At 36.7% G+C, this 20,584-nt stretch overlaps 1 protein-coding gene across 1 annotated transcript in view; it reads left to right on the top strand.

The window, feature by feature from the left end:
- The window catches only part of ERMP1 (endoplasmic reticulum metallopeptidase 1), a 55,107-nt gene that overhangs the window by 25,119 nt on the left and 9,404 nt on the right, over positions 1-20,584 (top strand). Inside the window, exons 5-10 of the mRNA XM_043998207.1 lie at positions 3,265-3,411; positions 7,545-7,637; positions 9,853-10,065; positions 10,537-10,757; positions 14,718-14,892; positions 16,780-16,970. Coding sequence (XP_043854142.1) covers positions 3,265-3,411; positions 7,545-7,637; positions 9,853-10,065; positions 10,537-10,757; positions 14,718-14,892; positions 16,780-16,970 — 1,040 coding nt within the window. The remainder of the gene's footprint in view (positions 1-3,264; positions 3,412-7,544; positions 7,638-9,852; positions 10,066-10,536; positions 10,758-14,717; positions 14,893-16,779; positions 16,971-20,584) is intronic.

Genomic DNA, 20,584 nt, shown 5'->3' with positions numbered 1-20,584 from the left:
AAGCCTCTTATGTGAAGAATCAGACTGGATCATTGTATGTTAGAAATGAGCAGGACCTTAGTGATCTGTTCTAGCCTTCTTGTTTTACTGGTAAGGAAACTGATAGCTAGAACAGTAAAGTCGCTTGTTCAAGGTTTCATGACTGGATAGGTTTCCCTTGTCAAGTACCTGTACATATGTTATACCCAATGGCTGGTGGTCAATAAATTATTGATGGGAAGAACATATATAGAGTCTCTGTGGGCCAGAAAGACTCCTTGGGTGCCAGTGTTTATAGATATGCTAGATTATTGTGGTAAATATATTACTTAAATAAAAAGCAAGTTGTAATACTTATTCATTATTTTAACTTGCCTCTTGGTATTGGAGTCCGGGTACTCCTTTTGTCTTTTTTCCAGTAGGGCTTTCCTCCAGTGCCTTATTTGTGTGAAGGTGACTCTGGGTTTACAAAGACTTTGCCAGTGGTATACAAGATCTGACAGTGAAACCTGGAGTGTAAGTCTAGTGACAGACTGTCTGTAGTCTGCAGACCAGCCTGGCTGGTTTCAGAAAGGCTTATCACCTGATTGGCTTTGGAAAACAGTCTAACAAGGAATAAAAGGATTTGTAATTTGCATTGAGGAAAGGAATACTTTTTGTATTCTTAAAATATTAAGATATTTTATTTGAAATTAAAATAGAAAATTCAATGGCTTTTTCATATTTATCCTACATTTTAAAACCCAAAGTATTCATGTAAGAATTATGTGAAGTACAGAAAGAAAACATAAGTGATTTTATAGATTAGATGATCAAAGTTATTTGTAAATCAAGTAGCAAGTTCCCAAGCATAGAGATGAGGAAGAGGAAGTGGTTCTCCTTTCACTTGACCTCCTAACCCCCTCCTGAAAATCGAGTTGCAGTTAGAGCAAAAAACCAAATAAGCCTGCGTTCAACTCTTCTCTCTGTTACTTCACTGGGCTAGAGGCAGTGGGGGACAGTGGAATGATGCAGCATTTGGTCGTGAATCTTTGCTTTGCTTTTTCATACCTGTGAGCTTATCAGCAAGTTAAAGAGCCCTTCTGATTCTGAGTTTTCTTATTTGTAAGATGGGGAGGGTTTGGATCAGATGACACCAGGGTCCCTTCTGTCTCTACATCTGTGGTCCCCTTGCAGTGTCCAAGTTAGAGTTTCTGTCTCTGAGCTTGTTTATACCTGTGGTATGGAACAAGTATGGCATTATAATAGGTAGAGAGCAGGTCTCAAAGCCCCACCTTCTTACTTTCCAGCCCCAAGGAGTGGAATCACTCCCTGCTCCAGGCAACTGGCTAAGGCTATATAGATTGCTAGGAAAATCTGCACTGGGAGAGTTTCTCCTGTGTTCTCTGTACCAGTGAATCATAGGACCTGTCCCTATCCCTGTCCTACCCTCTGGGAGTGAGGAAAGTGCTTTGTGTTGAGTCTTGGAAGTTCTGTATAGATGTGGGCTGCTGCTAACCTCCCTGAGCTTTAGTTTTCTCATCTGTAAAATGGTGATAATACCTGCCAAATTTAACATTAAATGAGATGTTATGAGTTAAATCTTTGTAATTTATAAATGTGAGTTATTCCTATTATTTCTTTTCATGGAAAGAAATGCTAAACTCTAGTCTAGCAATTACAGGCTGATATTTTTCTCCACTAATTTAAAAATAATTAGATATATGTCAGAACAGATGCAGAGGGGCTTCTGCTGTGTCATTGGGAGATTTCCTGGTCATACATTAGATGGAGAACAGATTGATGCATAGCTAGTGTGGTGTTTTTTGTTTGTTTTTATATCTCTGTAAACCTGGAGAGGAGAGGGCTGTTTTTATTTTGCTACTTTGTGTATCTGTTCTTTCCCTTTCCCAATTTAAAATTTTATTTATTACTCTTTCTCTCTTGTTAGATATTCAGTCTTAAATGTTTCATTTGTTTTCCTTTAGAGAAGCCTAGAGGTAGCCTTGTAAAAGTAGGAACTTGACTTTTTAAGTTTCCTGGCTCAAAATTCATTTCAATTTAACTGCTATCAATGATTATTAAACTTACTTTATTACTCAAGTATCTTAAATTATTTGTAATCAGATTGTTATCAGATAAGATAACAAGCTGGAGCCTAGTAGCATTTATGCTTCATCTCAAACTTATGGGTTGTATTCTATGAATTTTTTTGGAAATTGTAATTTGGAACACATTTTTAAACTTGTTATGAAAATATTGTTATAAATGGTGGTTACAGAGTTGGTGTGGTGATGCATGCCTGAAATCCTCGCTACCGAGGAGGCTGAGGCTGGTGGGTCTCTTGAGTTTGAGAGTTTTGAGCTTCAGTGAGCTAAGTACATTAGGTGTCTACTCTTAGTTTGGCATTAATATTGATGAATTCTTGGGAACCTAGGGACCACCAGGTTTCAAAGTAGTAACTTTTTCTTTTGAAGGCATGAATAGACCTAGGTCAGAAATTCAATAGGTTAAAACTCCCAGGCCTGTCAGACTATGAACTGGGCTTATGTGTAGCCCCTGAATTTTAAGCCTGGGTAGGGTTAGGTAGACCTTTTTTAAAAAATGGCAGTTAGGGTTCTGAGTATAATGCATAAAAATCTGTTAAGCCTTCTTGAGCAAGAAGCATAATACTGATAGTACTGTTTCCACTTATACCTTACTGCCATTTATTTATAGCATTGTTTTTGTAGGAAAATTCACTCAGAAATGCTAATTAAGATATTAGGAATTCCTTTTCTCTTTCCATTCCTTCCTCTTACCCTCAGTGGTGGTTTCCCTGGCAGTGTTATTGATTACAACCTCAGTGGGCAGAAATTGGTGATCCTGGGCATCTCAGCTTAATATTCTACATTTGCATAAGAGAAAGTATCTCTGTAGATAATTTTCTCCCATTCTGACATTGTTAACTCTCTGGGGATCTGGGGCATTGGACTGGGATTCCTTGGCACCCCATTTACATGTATAGCTCATTCACAAGTTGTATTTGTACACTGGGGATGATCTGGTAGTAATTCTGTACCTACCAGTGCTTCAGTTGTAATATTATCATACTGTAGCTCAAGTATTAGCCATAGAGATTGGTGTTTAACAGAAGCACCGTGTGTCTGAATGATACTCTTTCATAAATCAGGTCCAGTAAGATCAATTTTTCTTTTCTTGACTTAGTTTTTTGTTTTTTAAGGAAGTTTGGTAGGCTTCTGTCTCATTTTGTGTAAGATAATGCTGGCTGGATCTTCTTAATTTTATTCTGATGTTTCCTTGCAGGTCCTGAAAATCCTTGGTTGGTCCAAGCATATGTTTTTGCAGCAAAGCACCCTTTTGCTTCAGTGGTGGCTCAGGAGGTTTTTCAAAGTGGAATTATTCCTTCAGATACAGACTTTCGCATCTATAGGGATTTTGGCAGCATTCCAGGTATGTTATGTTATCAACAGTTTTGTATAAATATAATTCATGGGAATAAAAAAATTTCACCATTTCCTCATAATTGTTCTATTTTTTATGTCTTTGGTAGTCCTCTGTGTGACAACATACAAACTTTTGATAATAGCTAACACTTTATTAGGATTTAAGATTTACAAAGTGCTTTACAAATATTACCTCATTTTATCCTTATAGTAATCTTGTGAGATAGGTTCTATTATTATCTCCATTTTGGAAGCTGAGGGAACAAGCTCAGAATTTGAACTTGGGTCTTGTTGCGTTTAATATTAAATTCTTGTGCCAGACTTCTGTACAAATTATGATTTGTCACCTTGAATCCAATCACAATCAGGGTTGGAAGTGACCTTAGAGGTTATCTAGTCCAATATTTTGTGTTTGTTTGAGGGCAGGGGTCGAAGCTCCAAGTAACACTGGCACCTTGGTGTTTGTTCCCTGGGTGTCAAAGCTCCAAGTAACACTAGCAGTGAGCTTTTAAGACAGTTTGACATTTAGTTTGCTACCTTGTCTTAGTGTTTATCTCTTTATGTCCTTGGGAGTGCAAAATAATCTTAGTGTTGTTAAAGGCTAAAATTCTAGCTAGTCTGTCTAAAATATCTAATGAGTGGTCGCCAATAAATAATAAGCTTTAGCAAGAGTTAGGCTTTTAAGCATTTATTAAGGAGAATAAGAATTTGGTAAAAAGAGAAAGAAAGGCCTATATTCATCTATCTATTAAAGGGAGAGAGCATTCCTAGCTCCACTCTCGCCAGAGTCCCCAGGAAAGAGAGCCAGAGTCAAAGCGCCAGGCTCCCTCTTCTTCCTCCCACAAGTAAACGTCACTTCCAGCAGGTGGCATCATTCCAATTGTTACAGTGTGAATGGAAGTTGCCTGAGGCTCTAATCAAATCTATTTTCATTTATTTATTTATTTAAAAAAATTTATTTTAATTCCAGCTTTTATTAATAAAAACTGCAGCATTTTCTTACCATTTTTAAGCTCTGAGAAACAATTTGGAGGGAAACTTAAGAGATCATCTGGCCTTTACAATTTGTATATGCTGAATGATAATGGTTTGTTCAACTGTACCTTGGCAAAAGAGATTCCTCAAAGCTGTTTGTAAAATCAGTTATTTTAAGTGAGTTATTATCCATTAACATTATTTTTTAGAGGATGGTTTAAAGGTAAAAACAATCGTCCTTTGTGAAAATGCATTCCTTACTCCCATGTTGTTTTATTTCTATAACAAAATAGTGGGAAATGAGGCAGCCTTCAGACATACATTACTATCAAGAAATTGGGATCATATGGTCATAGAATTTAGAGCCAGAGGAGGATGTTAGAGACAAATGAATTGGATCCCAGACAGGTGAAGCCATTTTGTCTAAGGGTACACAGGTAGCATATAGGGACAGCTGGTGGCACAGTGAATAGAGCTCTAGACTGGAGTCAGGAAGATTTGAGCTCAAATCTGGTCTCTTACAAGGCACTTAGAAGCTGTGTCATTCTGGGCTAGTCACTTTACCTCTGTTTTCTCATTTTTTTCATCTGTAAAAAAATAAATAGCACCTACCTCTCAGGGTTGTTGTGAGGATCAAAAGAGATAATGATCGTAAAGTACGTAGCACAGTGCCTGGCACATAGTTGGCACTATGTAAATGCTGTTGTTGTTATTTTATATGGATCCAAGATGCAAACCTAAGTCCTCTGACTCCAGATCCAGTGTCCTTTCTCCCATATTGTGCTCCTTGCTAGAGAACTCATTCTGGAATACTAACGAGGATAGAGGATGAGGAATGGAGAATGGAAACTCCAAATCCCTCAACTTTGTGTCTTACGAGTTTATCTCCTTTGTTGGCAAACCATTGGGTGGTCACTCATGCCTAGATAATGTCTACAGTTCCTTTTAGAATTGATTTCCTAATTATAAAAATGTGTATGTTCAGGTTTTTGCTAATACTTCCTATGAGATTTTATGCTTCAGTATGTAAATTTTTGTCATAACTGCTCTCTGGTGATTAGATCACAAACTATCCAGATTTCCCTTATATATAAAATAGTACAGTAATTCAAGCCATCTACCTGATTAACCAAATTGTGGAGATTTAATTAATCATTATGAAATGCTCATCAGTCAACATCAGTCATTCAAGCATTATGGCCTACTATGTGTGAGGCACTGTGCTGAGTGCTGGGGCTACACAGACAAAAATGAGAAATACTTGCTCTCGGGTGGGCGGGGGTACAATATGTTAATGATAGGTAGCAGATTTATACAGTGCTTTAAGATTTTCAAAATGCTTTATAAACAACAACAAACATTTGATTTGATCCTTACATAGATCCATAAGACACTTAGTATTATTATCCCCATTTTACATTTGAGGAAATGGAGGCAATTATAAATGACTTGCCCAGGATCATATAGCAAGTATATATCTGGGACTGGTTTTGAACTTGGGTCTTACTGATTCAAGGTCCAATACTATCCTCTGCTTCTAGCCTCACATAAGTATAGATAAAATTAAGTAATTTTGGACATGAGACACTAGCAGCTAGGTGGGGGAAAGGATTGAGGAAAGGTCTCATTAGAAGGTGTATTTTCTTTAAAGGAAAATGGGACTTCTAAGAAGCTGAGGTAAAGAGGGAATGAATTTTAGAACAGACAGCCTAGACAAAGAGTTAGATGTGGAATATGGAGTATCATATGAGAGGAACAGCAAGAAAGCCAGGAGTGGTTAGACAGGTTAGAGGGAGAACCAAAAGAGGTGATGTTGAAAAGAAATCAAACTGTTTTCAAGTATTGCTTGATAATTGGCATATTCAGTCACAGATTTATTTAGGAAATCATCACTAGCTTGTTAGGAGGACGACAATTTTATGATGTAATTGTTACAAAGTAACTTGGACTTTACGTGGTAGCAAGGAATTGGAAGTTGAGGGGGTGCCCATCAATTGGGGAATGGCTGGACAAGTTGTGGTATATGAATACAATGGAATACTATTGTGCTGTAAGAAACGATGAGCAGGAAGAGTTCAGAGAAACCTGGAGGGTCTTACGTGAGCTGATGATGAGTGAGATGAGCAGAACCAGAAGAACATTGTACACAGTATCATCAACATTGAGTGTTGACCTACTGTGATGGACTAGATTCTTCTCACCAATGCAATGGTACAGAAGAGTTCCAGGGAACTCATGATGGAAGAGGATCTCCAAATCCAAGAAAAAAAAAGAAAGAAAGAACTGTGGAGTATAGATGCTGATTGAACCATAATATTTCTTTTGTTTTGGGTGCTGTTGTTTTTTTTTCTATTTTGAGGTTTTGCATCACTGCTCTGATTCTTTCTCTTGTAACAGGATTAATGCAGAAATAGGATTAATGTTATTATGTGTATATATATGTGTGTGTGTGTATATATATCTATATGTATATGTATAGAGATATATAGATATAACCTATATCAGATTACCTGCTGTCTAGGGGAGGGGGGGAGGGAGGGGAGGGAGGGAGAAAAATCTGAAATTGTAAAGCATGTATAAACAAAAGTTGAGAACTATCTTTACATGTAACAGAAAAAATAAAATATCTCATAAAAAAAATAAATAAAAAACAAAAAAACAAAGTAACTTGGACTGAAGTGAAGGTTGGCTTTATCCTTTCATAGTTTTGCATTTCAAATGAGTAAAAGTAATTCAATGTCAGAATGTGTGAAGGTAATTGTATTTATTATTATTATTATTATTATTATTATTATTATTATTACTGAGTTAGGCAACTTGGTATCTTTTTCTTACTTTAACTAATTTCATACACCCCAAATGACAAACCTATCAGGTCCTGATATGGATGATAGCTAGTTCTGCAAGGGTCTTTGAAAATTTGTTTATCTATTTCTTCTGTGCCTAAGTGAACAGCCCCTTATACAAATTATTTGAAACCTGGTTTTTGATTCTGGCCATGTAGTAATTGAGAAGGTAAAATTTTGGGGGGACCAAAAATAGCATATATGAAATGAACAAATGTAAGTGAGACTGTTCTTTAGAAGTTTAACTTAGGTGCTTAATAAAATAATAATTACCTGTGAATTTCTGTGTTTATTTCACATTTTCCTTTTTATTTCTTAGGAATAGACTTGGCTTTTATTGAGAATGGCTACATTTATCATACCAGGTATGATACATCAGACAGAATTCTCACTGATTCAATTCAGAGAGCAGGTTGGTATTAGATTTTCATAAACAATACATAGATATAGTTGTTAACCACTCATCTGCCTTTTAAAATCAGAGTAACTTCTTCTGGAGTCACTATTTGCATACTTCTTGAACTTAAGTATATTTAAGTTAGATCATATACTGTTTACTTCTATAAGACCATTGTTAATACTGATTTCTACTAAAAAGCTCATCTATCTTTTCAGTTCTGGGATAGTAGTACCCATTATGTTTTTTAGGAACTATAATTTCTGTGACTTAGAATTTTTGCTTTTTTTTTTTCAGTTTTTATTTAAAATTACCACGCTAAAATATATTTGTTTTATCTGTTAGCAACTATGTCTCATGCATAGCTCATCTGGGCTTATTCTGTTTAGGGAGCTGACTAAGCAAGAATCATGCCAGGTAGAAACAAACAGAACAGTATTTCCAAGTATGCACTTTTGTTAGTTGGCTTCTTGGAATGCAGTATATATTATCTTATAGAAAGAACATTATCAATGGTGACTAGTTGCTTGGGCTAGCCTATAAAAGCCTAACCCCATAATGTAGCTGAAGGTCGTACAAATGATACTATTTCAGCTCTACCTAACTATGATTGAGAAACCTTTTTCTCTGAGTAAAAATTCTGAGTTATGACTGATAATTATAAGAATACCTTTCACCTGGGAGCCACAGGTACTTTTTATGATTTTGGCAGTGGGACCTTCTGATGGGGTTTGTAGGAACTATTCTTGCATACCAGTGTTTATGCATTTGTGTAAGAGAAAGAACTTCATTTGCCCAAGAGGAATTAAACCTCCTTCAGTCCCTTTGTTTTCTGAACTAGTAAAGAAAGGACAGTCTGTTCCAGTGGGAATAAAGTGAACCTTTTAATTTATTATATGTTTTCTTTTGTTTCTTAACAATTTAAAACTTGAAAAAGATTCTGTAAAACAGTTTTATTCCATAGTGCCTTAAGGAGGGAGAAGAGAGACACATTTAGGTCACTTACTGACTTGATTTTTACTCCTAGAAATAGATGAAGTCCTTAGCTGAGGTATTAGGCAGTAGTTAGGAATAATAATGACGATAGCCATCATGATAACCAACACTTTACCATGTTGTACACATTTTCTCTTTTGATCTCTCAACAGCCCTGTGAAGTAGGTGCTGTATCTATCCCCATTTTACAGGACACTGACGCTTAAAGAGGTCAAGTAGCATCTTCAGGGTCACACAGCTGAAGTGTCTGAGACGATTTCACTTTAGGTCTTCCTGACTCTTAAGGCCAGTGTTCTATCTACCATGCCACCTGGCTGCTCACCACAGTCTGAGCTTTATCATACTCATTCTAGGCAGTTCTGCCGATGAAGGATGGTAGCAGACATAACTATCTTTCAAAACTCATGGAGGTTGATTTCCTTGTGGGTTTTACCAGGGAACTGGGCTCTCCTAGAATAAGACTGCTGGTCCAGTGGTGAGGTGCAGGTCCTAGTTAGGTTATACCACACACTGTAAGGGAAGAGTCACTGCTTGAGTTATGAGGCCATCCAGATACACCAAGGGTTTATTCCCAGCATCAGCCAGTGGATAGTTGGATGTTGTAGACAGAATCAGGGATGAGTAATTCTACCACTTGATGAACCCAGGTAAGGTAGACACAGTCAGTGTATGTTTTTTGCAGCATCCACTTTGGCTAAAGTGGGATAGTGGACTGCTGTGACATTTCCTGGGAGGTGTGACTTTGGTGTGAAGGGGGTGACCAGCGGGTGAACTGAAGCTGATGATGAGCTTGGAAAAACATTTGCTGTGTCACTTGTCCCTTTTCTGAACCCCAGCTTGCAGAGTCATCTGTAAAATTGATGATGGGTGAACTATTCCTTTCTAGTTTTAAATAACATGACTTGGCTAGATGGTGGTCATGGTAACTTTTTGAATTTGTAGTTCAGGAGACTGGCAGGACAATCAAGGACACAGTGAATGTACAGGAAATGGAAGCAGTGGACTTATTCTATTTCAGGAAATGTGATTATGAAAGGAAAAAAATAGCTAGGAAGAATATGAAGAGAAATATTTCCATTTCTTTACTTCAAACATAATTGAAGATCAGTTGACTCCCATAGTTTAATTATTTCTCTTTTAAAATATGTATAGAATAATTAGTAGAATTAATAGTACATTATAATGATGTGATTTTTTAAAATGATGTGATATTTATGTCTGTTTTTTCTTGTAGGTGACAACATTTTAGCTGTGCTTAAATATTTAGCTACATCTGATAGACTGGCTTCTTCCTTTGAGTATCGGCATGGAAACATGGTTTTTTTTGATGTGCTTGGCATGTTTGTCATAGCTTATCCAGCTCGTGTTGGCTCAATAATTAACTATATGGTTGTAGTAGCTGTTGTCCTATATTTGGGCAAAAACTTTTTGAAGCCCAAACAGAAGGGTAAGTCTATATCTTCACTATAAATACAGGGCAGTAGAATTTTTATGAGGCAAATCTTTATCTTTGCATTAAGCTATGGGAGAATTCCATATTGTGTGTGGTCTTAAGAAAGACTTCTATAAGTAGTCTAAAAGACTCTAGAGGTTATCTAGACTCATTCCACATACACAGGACTATCTGTAAACAGTTTTGGGTTGACTTATTTGAATGCCCGGCATAGTGACATGATTTCATTAGGTACCCAATGAAGATTTTTTGATTAATTGTTTTTAGCTATCTTTAGGGAAAGTTTTAATAACTTGAATCACCTTTATTAGTGTTTAACAAATGTTATCTTCAGAAAATAATTTTATTATTGATGACATTGAAGACTTTACTCTTTTAACTTTTACTGCAATAATTTTACCAGTTGGTTATATAGTGAGTTTATTAAAATTTATAATCTAAACTTTTATTTTTTCTTTTCTTTAGCTGCTAATTACACAAAGGATTTCTTCTGTGGGCTTGGAATCACACTGATAAGTTGGTTTACCAGCTTAGTTACTGTTCTTATTATAGCGGTGTTTATTTCTCTTATTGGACGTTCTCTTTCATGGTATAACCACTTTTATGTCTCAGTCTGTCTATATGGAACTGCAGCTGTGGCTAAGATAACATTTGTGCATACACTTGCAAAAAGATTCTATTATGTGGTAAGTGCTCTAGATATTTATTGATTGCTTGTTGCTTGCTTCTAGAAGTGAAGAAAAACTGAAATCAGAACTGTGATGATGAAGAAGAATTAAACATAACAATTTCATTTGACAAATGCTGTCTTAAGATATCTTTGTTGCTCTATTGGAAATGCTTCCCAAATTGAAGGTTATGTTAAATAGGTCAGGGAGCTTGTAGTATGCTAAACTGCATTATGGTATTTGGTATTCTCATCAGTAAGGCTTGTTAGCACAGGCTCTTTCCATCTCTTATTTATGGCATCCTATTTGTACACATAACTCATTCCCCATCAGCCCCTCCCTGTTAGCCTTCTTTGTGTAACCAAGAAAAGATGTTTTCTTTATCTGGTTATCATCAGTGGAACAGAAATATTTCCAAGCCTATTTTTTTTATATATATATAGTTAGAGGTACACAGTGAAACATTTTTATAACAGCTGTCTTAGAAGAAGGTTCAAGTTAATATTTTTTCTAAAAGTTTTTGGTTTTTATGCATGAATATTTTTTTTAAATAACCCTGTAATGAAGAATCCTTGCTCTGAGGGAGATAAACTTACTTAAATCAGCCATTTAGCCATAAAGTGTAGGTTGATAGGTACTAGAGTCAACTATTTGACATATGCACTATTTCATGTGTCCATTTTCTCTGTAAATTCAAAACAATTGATGGAAACATTTAGTTTTAATTAGATTCCAAAAATTGGCATTGCTGTTAACTAGATTTCTTTTTTTTTTAATCTTATTTTTGTTTGGGGTAGATTTTAATTTGAGTATACTTTTTTTAGATAAAACTGGGCAGACTGCTTCACAATGTTGTTCATGGATGCTTCAAAAAAACTGGAAACCAGGGCATAGGATCAGCTGGTACCTTAGAAGAGAATTGCTCAAAAATTCAAATCATATAGCTTTGTTTACTTGATCTTTAAAAGTCAAGCCATTCAGCTCTCTGTCCAAGCCAGCTTCAGAGGGATTTTTGTGCCCTGTCTTGTCATGTTGCTTATGTTGCTGTTTCGGAGTTCTTTGGAAAGTTACGGAGATCTTTGAAGTTTTTCAATTGTAGTCACTTAAAATTCTAAGTAAATCAGCTTTTATAAGAAGTCCTTCAGTATCTCAGAGACTGTCACTTTTTTTAAATTTTAAAAACTTTAAACAAATGAGTTTTGTATTTGTGACTTTTTTTGACTGTCTTTTTATATATAGAATGTGACTTTTCTTTGTATATACCATATGTATTTTTCTCATAGGTACCATGTCACCAATTTGTAAAGATACTTGTTTGATATTGAAAATAACATCAGTTAAAGGATGATAAAGAATTCAAATAACTGAATTCTTGACATTTGTTAGATTGTTTTCCTGCCTTTGTGTTAATTTTATTAGTGCTTTCGAATTTTCCTTTTATAAGCATTTATCATGCTGAGCGTTTGTAAGAGAGTACATTGTTTGTTCATTCTGAGTCTTTACGGGAAACTATCTTCAGTAATTAGAGGCAGCAGAATGTCCCACTGTTTCTCATGTAGACAATTTCCTGTAAGAGAATTTTCTTTTAGTCTATGCACACTAATAGAATTAATATTATTGCCTTGAAAATTCTTAAATATAGCTTAATTCTTTAAAAAAAAGAACTTGGAAGTTGATTCTATAACTTGAACAAAATCTAAGATTTGGAGAATTTTCAAAAGTTTTGTCTAATTTTGGTTACAAGCTTACTATCAAAGAACTTAAAACTGGATGGGACTGTAAAGATAGCTTGTCTAGCCCCATCATTTCACCAAGGAGGAAATTCCTTGGGAGGCTGGGGTCTTGTCTAAGCTCACCCAGGAAGTTAGTAGGATATCCATAATTTGAAACCAGGTCTTCTTACAAAGGGAGAGAAAGTAGTGGGGTCATGATATGTGATCATTCATATCTATTCTTCTTGAGTTTGCTGAAATGGTACTGCTTTGGCAATCATTTTTGATGACATATACACTAAGATTTTTCTCAAGAAGTGTATTTACTTTGAGTTAGAAGGGCCCCGGTGGCATTAATTAGAGTCTTATGTTTTCATATTCCTATACAGATTGTGTACAGTTCATTCCCGGGAAGTTTCCAATTGAGATTTTATTATTGTTACTTAAAGCTATTTCTTGACTTTTTTTTTCCCTATCTGTTTTTATTGATCCAGATTCCTTATTCAGGAATGTATGACAGAGAGCACCACACAGTTAAGGAAAGGGTGAAGGGAGGTGGGAAGGGCTTCAGAAGTGCTTGTTCATTGGTCACAGTTTGGCTAGTAATAACCTTCCTGTATAGTTTCACCTGTGTGAGTCAGATTTGGTGAAGATGAAATTAGGAATCAATATGCAGATTGAATGGAAGTAGTTTATGGTGAATTACAGAATCATGTCCTTTGAACTTCTAGATTGGGAATCTGTCTTCGTTTATTTCCTCTATTGTGAATTTCCTCAGCTTGTGTGTGTGTGTGTTCTCTCACATGTGTCTAATCAATACTTGTTGAATTGAATTATTGAATGGATTGCCAATTTTTAGACTACTTGAATAAAGGGAAGACTAACTGAAACTGCTAAGGAAGCAGCACACTGCCTTTGGTATTAGTAATAAGTTGTCATTTTCAATTGGTGTTGGAAAGGTCTATTTTGGGGAGTAGGATCCAGTGAACCTAATTAAGGTACATATTGTAGTGATGGTTGGGGCAGTACTTGTATCTGAGTTGTCTTCGTGTCTAGAAGAATTACGCTTTCCTACTCTTTTCCAACCCTCTCTTACCTTTCCATTGCTTAAATATCTCACAGTAGTTTCCATTGCAGAGATGTGGAGCCAGAATAAAAGCAGGGATTTGGGGTGGTAGGAGGAGCCTGGTATGGTGTGATGTAGGCAGAGCCCATGTGAGCTTTCTAATCACGGTGTTTCATTCTGGAAAGCTAGGTGAAAAGGGAAATAATAAAGGTATTCTTTTTGTGTGTGTGGTGTGAGGCAGTTGGGGTTAAGTGACTTGCCCAGGGTCACACAGCTAGTAAGTGTCAGTGTTCTGAGGCCGGATTTGAACTCAGGTACTCCTGACTCCAGGGCTGGTGCTCTATCCACTGCACCATCTAGCTGCCCCAAAGGTATTCATTAAAAAAAAAAAAGATGTGGATTATTACTATTCTACTACTGGTGCTGCTGCTGCTACTACTACTACTACTACTCTGAACAATAAGATTAATGATCTGGAAGAACAGATGATGGAACTCTTAGAAGATGGGAGATTACCATGAGGGCAGATGCAGTCAGATATAGAGACTACATTCTCAGATACAGTCTACGTTTTTGTTTAAATTTTTTTTTATAAGAAGTAGTTCAGTTCTAAGATGGTAAGGGGCAGTGGGAAGACATCTACATTTTATAGCTAGCAAAAACAAAAGGCATAATTTTTTTTAAAAAACAGTTTAGCATGGAGGTAATGTGCTCTAGTGGGCTCATAGTTGGGAGACCTGGGTTCTGTCCTTGTCTCTGATAATTTATTAGTTGTGTGTCCATAATCTCTCTGTCTCAGTTACCTCATCTATAAAATTGGTAGACTAATACTATTTCACAGGGTGACTGTAGGAAAGCATTTTGTAAAACTTAAAGCACTATGTAAATGTGAAGTATTTATTTAGAGTAATTAGTCCATAAAAAGCATGGTTTTAGGTAGAATAATATTTTAAGGCACAGTTACATAGTAAGAACATAACAGCCTATCAGCTCAACAGTGTTTCAGTAGGATTTCACAACTTTGGTTTGGTTATAAGGGATTAATGATATTGCAAAACAGTAATAATTAGGAATCCTTTGCTAGGGTATATCTTTATGGGAAGAGGTTGCTTTTTCAGTGTTAACTTAAAAGGATACTGAAGTGATTAGATTAAATTGGGGGGAAAAACTGTCACATGAAAATTTCTGTTTCTCTTTCAGTACAAAAGTGAACAATACCTGGGAGAGGTGTTTTTTGACATCTCGCTGTTTGTGCATTGTGGCTCTCTTTTTCTGCTCACTTCCCAAGGACTGTGTTCTGCATTTATCAGTGCTATCTGGGTGGTGTTTCCATTGCTCACAAAGCTGCTTGTCAATAAGGAATTCAAGCAAAATGGTAGGGACTTTTTCATACAATTATTGGGGGGGGGGATTTCCCTTAATTATACTCCAGATATGTTTCTGGGGCATGTTTTTTCACTTTGATCCATGATGTGTGGGGTGTTTTTAAGTGCCAGATTACTTTATTATAGTAGTTTTCTTTCCTTTCTATTCTCTAGGTTAAGTGTTGATAGGGATCTTGTATCTAAAACAGGAGGTAATTCCATTTATTTTTCTGTTTCTTATTTTGTTAAACTTTAACAGCAATCTAAGTAATAAATGATAAAATATATCTGCGGTCCTAGCAGATGTAGATGAATGACTTCTAACATTAAAAAATTAATATGTAGGCTCAGAAATGAGTGCTTTGAGAGAAGATTAGGCTCATCTTGCTTTGGGAATGAACTTTCATTATTTCGTAACTTTCATTATCCCTTCCACAGGGTAGTCTTGTGTTTTTTCTTTAGCTAAGGACACGGCAACTACCACTAGCTAGTTGTCTCCTCTACTTTTCCTTTCAAAAATGTGAAAGGTCAGTATGGGGCAGTAATATACTTGTCAGGACTTGATGACTAAGTAATTCAGTTTCTTACAGACTACAGTAGTTTTCTTGATTGTGCTCACTTGGGAGTTTGAAGAAAACTGAAGAGTTTGTAGGAATTGCCTTATGGTCCCTTCATTCTGGCTGTTGATACAGGGTTCTATCAAGTAATAATCTCATTAGTTTCCATGACCTGATTGTTGCCTTCACTTGAGTTTTTCTAAAATGGTAAAAATATTTAAACTTTAGGTATTTTGCAACTCTTGTCTCTAGTTTCCAGAGAACCACAGTTAGGTTACAGATATTTTAAGTAGGTGGGATCCTCAACCTAAGTTTGAAGTTAATGATTAGACAGTGGGGAGAAGAGCACCCTTTGAAATCTCCTATCCTGTTCTTCTTACCTCCCTCTATCATAGATCACAAACAAAATATCTAAAGAATGATTCTTAACTGTTGGAAAGTTGATTATGTGTGAGTTCAAAGACCTCTGTTATCCTACTCAAATGTACTCCTTGGCTTTTCTCCAATTTAATCTAGTAAACATTTATTGAATAGCTGCTGTGTAGAAGGGATTGGGCTAGTTGACAAAAGGAAAAACAGTACCTGTCTTTAAGGTGCTTACATTATTTTAGGGAGATACAAGATACGAACACATACTGTCTAATGATGATAATTTAAAGAAGGAAGAGGGGATTAGGACAGACTACCCCTAGTATGGCACATGAGTTGAGCCCTGGGAAGGAAATCTGTTCCTTTTTTGGGCGGGGGGGGGGGGGGAGGGGTCCTGGCTAGGTGAATCTTGTCTTTGTCTGTCTGTGCTTCTATTGTCTCTCTAGTATCTTATTCACGTGGGCTTCTGTTACTTGGATTCTTCCCTTCTGGGTCAATTCTGTCCTTTTAGACCTGATATCTCTTACCTTGTCTTTCTTCAAGGCTCAGTTCACATGCTATTTTTTCTTTGAAGCCTTCCTTAATATCTTCCTCTTCGTGCTCCCCAACATTGTAAATAATCCCTACCTCTTGAGTTTTCATTGTCCCATGCTTGTTTGTGTACATGTTGTACCTCTGCCTGCAGTAGAATTTAAATTCTCAGGATCAGAGACTATTTCATTTGTCTTCAACAAACACTCAAGTATTATATGCACACACACAAACACACACATTTTTATATGCTACTATATCTGAATCAACCTGCCTTCTTTTAAAGTTTTACAAGGGTGACAGCAATATTGAACCTTCTTTCTCTAAATGTTTAAATAATAGATATCCTATTATTCTATATATCAAATATATGGTGATGCTATAAAATTTAGATCTGATTTCAGGATAGATTGTTAACTCTTTTTTTCTTTCCTTTTACAGGTGCCAAAGGAAGATTTATCATGATTTATCTTCTGGGCATGTTTATTCCGTATCTTTATGCATTGTACCTCATTTGGGCAGTGTTTGAAATGTTTACACCTATCTTGGGAAGAAGTGGTTCAGAAATCCCACCTGATGTTGTGTTGGCTTCCATTCTGGCTCTCTGTGTAATGATTTTGTCTTCCTATTTTGTAAGAAAAATTTTCCTTTTTCTTATTTTAAAAAAGCAAATTTTTTGAGCGACAGTTTGTAGTAGATATAGCAATACTAGGCCATGTTTATATTTTAGTAATTGGGGAGGATATATTAAAGGGACAAATAGCAACATAAATGTACTCAAATGAAAAACTGTGGGTTACATGACATAAACATGTATTTAATTTTGATCTAGTCTTTCCTTAAACTTCTTTCTAAAATGTCTTTGTTTTATTCTGCTCTGAGATTGTGGAGGCTATTGCAGATGATAATTGAGTTCTTATTAGTGTAGTTTACTTGGTGCAGAACCTCTCTGAATGGTTATTGATGTTTTTTTTTTTTTAACTCTTGGCATTTAGGTCACATATCACAGCTGGGGCAGAACAGTTGATGACTCTAGTAATAATTTAGTAGTAATATCATACTTAAGATGAATTATTGATCTAAGCAGTTAGTCAATAAACATTTATTAAGCACCCACTACATAGTAGATTGATACTTTCCTAGTTGAGGGGATGCAGAGACAAAAATGAACCAGTTTTTGTCCTAAAACAACTTAGATTTTATAGGGGGAGAGGGATAATATATGCACACGTACAAATATATATATATATATGTACACACACACACACACAAAAGAAAATATGAGGCTGTTTTGAGATAAGGCTCCAATAGCTGTGATATAGGCAGTGGTTCTTGAGCTGAGCTTTGCAGTAATTTAGGGATTCTGAGGATCTGAGTAAGCATCTTCAGGCACAGGTGACACCCTGTTCAGAGGTATAGAGATAAAGAACAGTTAGAAGGACACTTTGGTTGTACCAAATAGTGTGTGAAGGGAAGTAATGTATAATAAGGTTGGGGCTAGTTTGTGAAGAACTTTAAATGATATACACAGGAATTCTATTTAATTTTAGAGGTATTAGATTAGAGATTATTGAGAAGTGGGGTACCACAATACAGTGGGGAAAATTTTAGATTTGAGGTCAAAAGGTCTGGTTTCAAGTCCTGGTTCTGCCAGTTTCTAGGACTTGTGACCATGGCTAAGATTTAACCCATGGCCCAGTGTACTCATTCTTAAAATGAAAGGGTTGAACTATATGACCTCTAAGATTCCTTATAGTTCCAAATCTATGATCCTTTCACCTATACTTTACATATATCATTTTTTTTCTTTTTTTATTTTTGCGTGGGGCAATGGGGGTTAAGTGACTTGCCCAGGGTCACACAGCTAGTAAGTGTCAAGTGTCTGAGGCCAGATTTGAACTCAGGTACTCCTGAATCCAGGGCTGGTGCTTTATCCACTGCACCACCTAGCTGCCCCCTATCATTTTCATTACTGTGTGTAAGATGGATTGGAAAAGGGAGAGACCTGATGCAGGCAGATAAATTAGGAGGTTATTCTAATAGTTCAGATAGGAGGTGGTGAGTATCTGAACAAGGGGGGTGTCCATGTAGTTGGAGAGAAAGTGAATGGATATTGGAGAGATTGGGCAGGTAGAATTGACAAGACTTGGCAACTGATTGGATATGTGGGGTGAGGAAGAGTGAGGCATTGAAGGTGACTACAGTGTGGTGAACATGAGGGAATTGAGAGCTCCTGCTTTGAGCATGCTTCCTCCCTCTCAAACCTGGTTTGATTTTTCTTTTGTTTACTGAGTTCCAGGTTATATTAGATGGAAACTTTATGTTATGAACTATTTTGTAATGCTACTGACATTGGGAAAATTTCACCCCTTAAATAACTAGCTTGTGCCTATTTCCCCTTTCCTCTGCTGCGTCAGTGTTTGTTGGGTCTTCCAAAGAAGGTGGGCATAGAAAACCAAAGATGAACATGTTTTATATCTTAGAAAGTGGAGAGAGGATGGCAGAGGAAAGGCAGTAACCTCTCGGACCTCCCTGCATGATCAAGCCAAAACCCTCCAAATAATGCCATAGGACAATTCCTGGAGCAACAGAACCCACAAAAGGATGGGGTGAGATTATTTTCCAGGCAAAGATGGCTTAGAAGGTCAGCAGGAAGGGGCTGCTGTGCTGGAGTGTGAGTGGAGCTCAACCCCACAGTTGCACCAACACAGATCCAGATCCATGCTGCAGTGCCCCACTTTAAGGAGGAATTAAAAGTCAAGAAATAGTCTGGCAAGATGAGCAGGCAGAAAAAGATGCGGACCATAGAAAGTTTCTTTGGTGACAAGGAAGATCGAGGTACACCCACAGAAGAGGAGGATAGCAACATCAGGGCTCCTATATCCAAAGCTTCCAGGAAAAAATATGAATTGGTCTCAGGCCACTGAAGCACTCAAAAAGGACTTTGAAGATAAAGTAAGAGAGGTAGAGGAAAAAATGGAAAGAGAAATGAGAATGATGCGAGAAAGTCATGAAAAAAAAGTCAGTGGCTTGAAAAGCCAAATGGAAAAATTCTCTAAAGAAAATAATTGCCTAAGAATTAGGATTGAACTAATGGAAGCTAATGACTTTATGAGAAACCAAGACACAATAAACCAAATCCAAATGAATGAAAAAATAGAGGGCAATGTGAAATATCTTTTTGGAAAAACAGCTGACCTGGAAAATAGATTCAGGAGAGATAATTAGAAAGTGGAGAGAAACTTGCTAACTTGTTTTTAGTCATTTCTGTCATCCTTTTCTCCCTTGGGCTATGGATAATTGAGATGTCTGAAGCATGACAATAGAGATTATAGAATGGTGAACCAATGAAGGATAGGATAGTATTAGGTTACCCTACCCCTATTTACCAGCCTTTAACTTAAAGGGGAAAAATTTCAGTACCTTGCAGGAGTGTTATTTCTGGGAATAACAGCTAGATTTATTATTATTTTTTTTGGGGGGGGTGGGGCAATGAGGGTTAAGTGACTTGCCCAGGGTCACACAGTTAGTAAGTGTCAAGTGTCTTGAGACTGGATTTGAACTCAGGTCCTCCTGAATCCAGGATCAGTGCTTTATCTACTGCACCACTTAGCTGCCCCTGCCCCGTAGATTTTAATGGTTGTGATACAAGTTAGAGAAATGTTGGAAGGCTTTTGAATAACCAAGTACTTTTTTTCTTTGCTTTTTATTTATGTGGTTTAAGGGTAGAAAGAATTGCTAAGACTTGGGTCGATTGAGGTTTCTTTTGTGCTGGAAGTTGAGAAGTATTTGAAACTCTTATAGCATTATTTTATCTTTAGTTTATACTACTACCTGTGTGGCTTTGGGTAGGTTATTTACCATCTGTAACGTGAGGGAATTGAACTAGAAATCTCCAAAGGCCTCTTCCAGTCTCTAGAAAGATTGAGGGCCCTGCTTGAGGACACAGAGATAATAAATAGTAGATCCAGGACATGAACCCAGCACCTCTGCCTACAAATCCAATCATCAGTCAACAAACATTCATTAAATGCCTACTGTGTGCCAGGCACAGTAATAAGCAAATGTTCTTCTCACCACACACTGCATGGACTCTACCTCCTAGGACTGATGTTCCTTAGGTTTTATGTGGTTTCAGGAGGCTCTGTGGTCAGATCCTGGTAATGAGCTTTTTTGCTTAGCTGTGAGTCCTCCAACAGCAGAGAGGGGACATTAGCAGGTTCTATGGGAAGGCAAAATTGTAGAC

This window comes from Dromiciops gliroides, chromosome 1 (assembly GCF_019393635.1).
Source record: "Dromiciops gliroides isolate mDroGli1 chromosome 1, mDroGli1.pri, whole genome shotgun sequence".
In the NCBI taxonomy this organism is placed as follows: Eukaryota; Metazoa; Chordata; class Mammalia; order Microbiotheria; family Microbiotheriidae; genus Dromiciops; species Dromiciops gliroides.
Note: the sequence above shows the minus strand (reverse complement) of the source record. Positions and strands in the feature narration are given on the sequence as shown.